This window comes from Ochotona curzoniae, unplaced genomic scaffold, assembly GCF_017591425.1.
Source record: "Ochotona curzoniae isolate NIBS_2020 unplaced genomic scaffold, NIBS_Ocur_1.0 scaffold_2587, whole genome shotgun sequence".
Lineage (NCBI taxonomy): Eukaryota > Metazoa > Chordata > Mammalia > Lagomorpha > Ochotonidae > Ochotona > Ochotona curzoniae.
The window spans coordinates 11900642-11908882 of record NW_024467096.1 but is presented as its reverse complement, the minus strand read 5'-3'; the positions used below and the strand labels follow the sequence as shown (position 1 = coordinate 11908882).

The 8241-nt window shown below is 42.4% G+C and overlaps 1 protein-coding gene across 1 annotated transcript in view; it reads left to right on the top strand.

The window, feature by feature from the left end:
* Positions 1–6377: 6377 nt before the first annotated feature.
* TPRG1 (tumor protein p63 regulated 1) overlaps positions 6378–8241 on the top strand; it is a 109070-nt gene continuing 107206 nt past the window's right edge. Inside the window, exon 1 of the mRNA XM_041003003.1 lies at positions 6378–6602. Within this exon, the coding sequence (XP_040858937.1) occupies positions 6381–6602 (222 nt within the window). The 5' untranslated portion in view covers positions 6378–6380. The remainder of the gene's footprint in view (positions 6603–8241) is intronic.

Below are 8241 nucleotides of genomic sequence, written 5' to 3'. Positions count from 1 at the left end.
TGCACCTAGGCAGGTCCCTTCTGCTAAAGATGGTGATGGAGTAAAATACAATGTGGTCTGTGAGACTTTTCCCCTTGTGAATTCTCCTACCCAGTTTATTCTATCCTACATCTAATCCCCTAGTGGGACTATGCTTCCTCTGTGTGTGTGTGTATTACATTTGACTGAAATTATTCCATGTGCTTCTTTCATCCTGGCATAATTGCTAATAACACCTTTTTCATGCCAAAATATCCAACTTTAGATAATAAACTGTATGAGCATACTATTTTTACTTCTCTTGAATACTCTAGTTAATCCTAGCTTCAACTGTGGAAACTGACTGAGGATAGATGCTTTTTCTTGCCTTCTGATGTTTCATAAGAACTGAAGAAATGAAAGTAAATCCATCTTTGATTAATAATACAGCGACCTCCCTGAGAATTACATGGCATTCATAGTTACTTGGAAAAATTGGGTTTGTGTCCCTTTTTCACGTTCTTGAGTGGTATAGAACAGCTGACTTCCTGCCTCACTATGAAAATGGACAACCAATTTAAGCTCACAATTTTCTAGGCTAGCATGTGACTTCCATTTTATTTTGTTTTGCTTTAAGTTACAAATTATGAATCAATTATTATTTAATCTTAAGTTGTTTATGGCCACTGCTAGCATCCAGATATAAAGAAAATTAAAAATGTCTGTAGGGGTTATCTAGAAGTAACTACTGCTAATATGTTAATTTATTTTTATTTATGTCTTACTTGAAATTTTTTTTCTTTTAATTTTTATTTTTCTTGTTACAGCTTCTTAGGCTTTGTGATTTCCCCTTCTGCTGTTTCCATTCTCCTTCCCCCAGACTGTTTTTCCCGATGTTAGTTGTTGGCTGCTGCAGGTGCTGGGCTTATTTCACATTGAACATGTCACCCCAGCCTCAGCCTGGAACTGGAAAAGGCCATAGGAGCCAGAGACATCATTGGATTAGCAAGGTTCCAGCCTAGCAATGATAAACCTAGACTGACATTCCTTACCTAATTAGGACTTAAACAGAGCCCGTGGCAACTTCTGTGTTGGAAGGAGTATAAAACCCTCCCACACGTCACTCTGCCTGCCTTTCTTCCTTTGCAGTTCCCCAGATCTTTCTATCTCCTCTTTCCACTGTGTGGGGTAAAGGCCTGAAAACAGATCTCAAATAAAAGCCTCCGTGTATCTTTTTACAACTGGCTGATGTTTTCTTTTTACGGGTGGTTGACACATCTAACATTTTGGTGCCAAAACCCAGGAGGGATTGTCTGGCTGCCCTACCTGTGTGGCCAAGGCTTCTCCCTCAACCTCCAAGCAGCTGACCTTCTGGGACCCCTGTCTGCTGCGGAATAACAGACATGAGCAGATAAGGCCCTCCACTGAGCCCCTCCTGTCCTGAAAGCCCTCTCTGTTCTGTTCCAGACTGCCAAGTCATGCATGCACTGGTCCTCTGAGTCTCAGACCTCCTGTTAGGTGGGGGATGTCCCTCACATACTTTTCATCCATCTCCAGAGCCCTCAGTGATACAGGAGATGTCCTTTTTCATTGACCTGCCCACCCATTTAGGGGGGTACAGTGGGGTTGGGGGATGGCCCTCTGTGATTTGGGAGGTGCACCTTTCACTGACCCACCCACATCGTTAAGGAACAGCTCAGACTCCAAGGTAGGGATGCCTTCCTCACATCTGAACTAGTCATGAGACACTCGATCAGGACAGGATGGGCAATACTGAGTCCTAAGCGTACAGTACCCAGACCTAACAAATGACTAACTTTACAAATTTGGGGCTAGGCCAGGACTTATGCTGGGAATGTCTTATCTTTTATTCCATGGTGGCTTGACTACATTACCCCTTAGACAATGATTCAAATCAGCTGGTGAACACATTAATGTCAGTGTCTTTATGGATTTGGCAATTTCTGTCATTGCAATGGCAAGTGATTTAAAGTGCCGTATATACAGAATTTTTGAGATATGCTCTGGCCTCACCATATGCTCCTCTTGGTCCATTACCCAGGTCTTCCAAACCCTAAACCTGCAAGTCCCATATTATTTCCTCCTCACTTCACTTACCCTCCAGAAGATTTGACTCTTCCCCCTCAACTGACTTTCTATCCAGCGTTTATACAGTCCTCCTTGTTCCCCCAAATTCCTTGCACCCAGATTCTGTGCCTACGTCAACTAACCCTTCCTGTACTGCCACCAGCTCCTTACCATACAGAAACTTCTCTAACAACTCTGACTGCTCCACCACTCTCCTACACCCCCTCCTTCTACTATCTGGCCATCATGGCCTTGGATCTCAGGCCTGTACTGCCTTAGCCAATAAGGACTCCTCCTTCAGTTACACTTGCCTTCCAGCACTAACTGGACCTTCCCCCTCCTCCTGCCACTCTCTCAGACTCTGACATAGACTAATAATGGCCTACTACTTGCTGCGTGTGGTGGGTGAATATAACCTCTTTGTCATTTTTCAAACTTCACATTCCACATAAATCTAACATTAAAATAATCCAACCACCTTGGACTCTGGACATTCCAGCCAGGCTAGAGAGTTCAAGCACCCTACAGACTAGCACTTGGCTGCCTCCAAAAAAATCTTAAAACCTACACCTCCACAAGGCTCTCTTTCTACCCAAATTTAGGGTTAAACTATTTGGCTCTCTTCCCCTTCCTCAGCAGCAGTTATTATGACTTCTCTTGTCCTCCACTCTGCCACACAGCTGCAGTTTTTTCCAAGGACAGTTTAAGTTTGTTCCTTCTCTTTTATCAAGCCATCTTCCCCTATCCACTTACCAGCCAGGAGGGGAGGGTTGGGAAATACAACTAAATAGGGCCCACAGAAAAAATACGTAGTCTCTTTAACATATTCTGTCCTACAGAAAAATAGTTTCATTAGACTGCAAAGGTAAAAGAGGATAGAGTATTTAGAGATAATAATATATTAAAGAAGGAGTGGGGAAGCTACGAAAGATGTGAGAGGAATACATCTTGTATTATTTATATGTAATATAATAATTAATGATGGTCTTTAAAGTATTGTTTAAGCATTTTCTAAATATTTATCACTATACCTGGAATTAAAGCCTGATCTTCTGTTAAAACATTATTTTGAAATACACATGTTATTGTAACATCTCCTTTTAAATGGATTTTAACTAATTAATGACTAAGTTTTCTAGTTACCTCCAGTAAAATCTAGACCAGACTCTGCTAAATTGTCCCAGTCTATAAGATAAGCCAGTGCACTACCACTTATCTGAGGTAATCCTTGTATTCTCTTTTGTTAGATTCACATTGTTTAAGATCATCAAAAGTTATGTACTTGTTTTAAAGGTATATGAGTACTTACTTTATGTCCATAATTAATGTGATGTCTATTGTGTCATGTAAAGAGATTCCACTTCAACCGGATATTTAAAGCCTTCTTGTCATCCTTGACAGACAGTCAAAAATCCCCAAAGTTTAAAAATTTGACATTTTGATATATGCAGTAAGGCTTCCTGTAAATGTTAAAGGATTTATCTCTCATTTTGTAGAGACAACAACTGACTAGGTTACTTGGACCACATTAAAAATACTGTCAAGGTGCAAAGTGGTGCAGATTTGTGTTATGTTAAAATACCTCAGCTACACAAGCTTGATGATCTTTTATGTTATCAGTCATAATCATTATCTCAATTCTTTTTTGTTTGTTTGTTTTTAAATATTTATTTTTATTATTTTTTCATTGGAAAGGCAGATATACAGAGAGGAGAGACAGAGAGGAAGATCTTCCGTCCAATGATTCACTCCCCAAGTGAGCGCAACGGGCTGATACTATGCCAATCCGAAGCCAGGAGCCTCTTCCGGGTCTCCCACACGGGTGCAGGGTCCCAAAGCTTTGGACTGTCCTCGACTGCTTTCCCAGGCCACAGGCAGGGAGCTGGAAGGGAAGCGGGGCTGCCGGGAGCAGAACCGGCGCCCATATGGGATCCCGGGCGTGCAAGGCGAGGACCTTAACCACTTGCGCCACCGCGCCGGGCCCAATCATTATCTCAATTCTAAAAGATCTAAAAGTTGCACCTTTTTATACAACCCTGCATGTGCTTCCTAAGATGAGCAAACACATGCCTCTTGTCAGTTAGGACTGTTAAGGTTCTAGCCGTACCTGTTTGAAAACTGTTTAAAATCTCTTTACTTTTATCTACCAAGTCATTCATGTTATGCTCATTGTTTTTTGTAATGTACAATGTAAGTTAATTGTAAACCTGTACTCTTACGTCAAATTCATAGGAGACATCCATGTCATCCTCACTTTCTCACTAATCTCTGAGGAATGGCAGCAAGGGACCATGTGGATCAACAATGCCTAACTGGCCAAACCCTCCTTCGGGGACTCAGGTGGTCCCTGACATACCCTCCAACTGGAAATACCAAGACAATCAATGGGGCTGCCACAGTGTGACTCACATGGTCCAACCCTTTCTGGCAGACATGCAGACAGTCTCTAATAAGGTGGACAACTTTAATAGATTGCAGGATGTCACACAAAACTCAGGTGAAAACTCTGGATAGGTTGTCTGAGGCTCTCATTAAATACACTAAATTAAACCCTGAGTCTCCCTCAGGGGCCATGGTTTTGGCAACACATTTCATTTCCCAGTCTGCTCCAGATATTCATAAAAAACTCACACAAGCAAGAGGGTCCTCAGACTCTTAAACATGGACTGGTAAAAATCGCATTTAAACTCTACAACACTCATGAGGAGACACCCAAACAGGTAAGACAGGCAGTTACAGAAAAAGATGACTCTCCTCGCCAATCCCAGGCACTGGTGGTGGCATGATGACCTACTGTACCTCATGGGACTTGGACATGGCTGGGGGTCTGCTTTAAATGTGGGCAGGAGGGTCACCACAATGTCCAAACCTGTGACCTCTCAGCCCTACCAAGCCATGTCCACGTTGCACGCCAGTGGGACACTGGAAATCAGATTGCCCAATGTGGAGGACTGGTGCTCTGCCTCTATGGGGCACTCCCACCCCCTCAAGGGGCAATATTGCTGACCTAACTAACACCTAAACTTTTGGGACTGGCTGAGGATTAGCAGGGCCGAGGAGCAGACATCATCAACCTGGCCAAGCCACAGGTTTCCATTGAGGTATTGGTTACATCCATCAATTTTCTGGTGGAAACAGGAGTTACCTACTTTGTGTTGCTTGCCCATTCAGGCAATACCTATCCTTCCCAGATCATTGTTATGGGTATTGATGGAATTCCTGCCAAACCTTTACAATCAGGCCATTTGCTGTGCTCCCTTGAGGGAATACTCTTCACTCATTATTTTCTGGTTATCCTATCCTGTCCAATCCCCTTGTTGGAATGTGACATCTTGTCCATGTTGGGTGCCTCTCTCAACCTATTCAGAACACAGCCTCAACCTGTTCAGGACACAGCCTGTATCAATGTCACATTTCCCTCTACTGGAGTATAATGAGTCAGATGAGTAGGGAGGGACTTCTATCTTCTTCCAAGATTGATCCTCAAATTTTGTACACTTCCATACCAGTTGTGACTACCACCATGAGCCTATTCAGATATCCATCAAGCTGGGTATCCCTTATCCTTTCAAACCTCAGTTTCCTGTATCACCACAACATAGACGAGGTACAGAACAAGCACAGCATCCTGACCCACAAGTACCCCATTGAACACAACATTGTGACTAACTGAGATGATGTAAAAAAAAAAAAAAAAAAGATCTGACATCGACCTTCTACAACAATCTGTGTGTGGCCCCCAAGGAGTACCCAATACATCTGACGAGAACCCCCAAAGCCCCAAGCCCAATCAAAAAAAGATGAACCAGGTCATATTTGAGACCTTCAACATGCCAACCATATGCGTGGTCATCCAGGCTGTAATGTTGCTGTATGCCTGGGGCCACACCACGGACATCATGGTGGACTCAGACAATGGCATGATCCACATGATGCCCATCTATAAGGGCTATGCCCTCCGCTACGCCATCCTGTGTATGGACCTGGGCAGCCAGGACCTGACTGGCTACCTCATGAAGATCCTAACGCTTTCGAACTTATGAATGGCTGACCCTTCTTATTCACCCACTAGTTCCTCTCTCTATCTCTTCATTTAATGAACTATTTACCACACTTACTCTCATTCATAAGCTTCTTTGAAAATACACAGACAAATGCCTTCCAAACCCAGATCCAAACTTGCCGTCTGACCCTAATGTCTCCCTTTTCCCACTGGAAGACTTAATTTTTCACAGGACTCTTTGTCCTGACTCACTTAAGCCATGGGGGTGGTGAGGATTATCTTATCAGGTCTGATTAGAGGCTTATTTCTTCTCTTGGTGTAGGCTGAAGAAATGGCCACTCTTGGGAGCCTTGAAGGATTCCAGCCTGTGTCACTTCAGCAAGAGGGAGATGAACAGCCCTGTGAGACTGACCATTTGTCTGTGGAGGAAGGAGATCCAGCCAAGGACTCAGTACCGAGGTCCATGTCGAGAGTGTCAAGTGTGACTGAGTCAAGACTTTACCCCAATCCATACCATTGGCCTTTTGTCTCACGGAAGTTCTTCGTTACACGGGTAAATGGATTGGTGCTTTTTAAATACCACATAAAGCCTCTCTCTAGAAAGAAAGTCTCATGTTCTCCTACATGTCCCATGTTTTACAAGTCAGTTCGCATTTGTTACCTGTGTAATGGTCACAAAAATCAGGAGATTGCCTGCTTATCCTCATTTGACATGTGAATCGTCTGAACTTCAGAGCAGTTAGGGTCTTGATCACAAGAAAACAATATCAAAAAGAAGCAGATGTCACTTCCTTTAGGCTCCCTGGTCTTTGATTTCTTGCTTTCTTGTTCCTGCTAAACCCAACCTCAAGGAATAGCTCTATATGGACAGAGAAGCATAGCAACTAGAGCACAAGGATCTGTGAGCTCTGTGTGGGTGTTCAGTATTTGGAAGGGGCATTATGGAGTGATGAGAGTTGCTGAGAATGGGCTGGATCTTGCCAGCATATATTGCAATGTGTGGTTGCACACATCAGGTCCGATCAGGTCCTTTCAAATCTTAAACTTGTAACTGCCACCTGGAACTTAGCTCCCTACTGGCTCAATGGGAAGATATTGATAGTATAGTGAAGAGGGAGCTTGTGGATCCAGATAAAGCAGAACAATATTTCAAACCTCTAGCATTTGGGACAAGTGAAGAATGCTTTCTGGTTTTCACGTAACTTTCTCTCTTGAACCCTCCTTCCAATGTAAGATTTACTTCCCCAGTTCTTAAACATCGTGGTTAACAAATGGTGTTTGGTGCCCAGTGCTATAATCTACTAGAGGAAACACTAGGGAGGGGGCGCACTATGGCAGTACAATTTGTCTGATTTTCATTTGTACGTGGTACATTCTGTTGTTAAAAAGTATATGTTTCAATTTCACACATAGATGGAGCCAAGAATTTGTGACTACTTGAGAAACTTTAATGAATCTTGACTATGTAGCTTTTAAAACACATCTTTGGTTGAGATACAATTTTAACTAAAGCAATTGAATTTTATGTATATATGTTTAAACATTATAAATACCTTTACATGCAGTGTGCTTTGGTAGGTGCTATACTATGTGTGTGTTTTTGCATATGCAGAACATATGGTTTGTTTTCAAAGATGTGAACTTTATTGAATATGCAAACTAAGTCAGAAGCTGTAACTGTAAAGGAAATGAAAGCATCACCTAGAGCTTATTATCTTTTCAATTGATAATGCCAAGGTTTGATGAGTGAATATCATTGGGTATTACAGGATAATGAATTTGTCACCCATGTAATTATGAGTGTTGGCTAGGAAATTTATGCAAAAACTAATGTCTGTGCATATGATGATGGGCCTTAAGTTGGGATAGGTCAACTAGATGAATTCTGTCTAGAAAGAACAGGATATTGGCAATTGGGGAAAAAAATCCTGTATGGAAACACTGGATTTTCTGGTAACTCAATGGGCCTCATGCGGAAAACATTGAACCTATAACTGTCTCCCTCAAGCTGTGACTTTGTTGGTGTGAATCACACATGCCAGTGCCTTTTCCACTGAGTTTCAACCTTAGTTAGTGTGGGGATTACAGAATTGAGGAGGATGTCTGATTTTAACAAAAAGAGACTTAGTTCCAGGCACTGCCCTTTGAACAGTGAGTAAAATGGGAGATGAGTTGCCATGAAGTTACTCCAG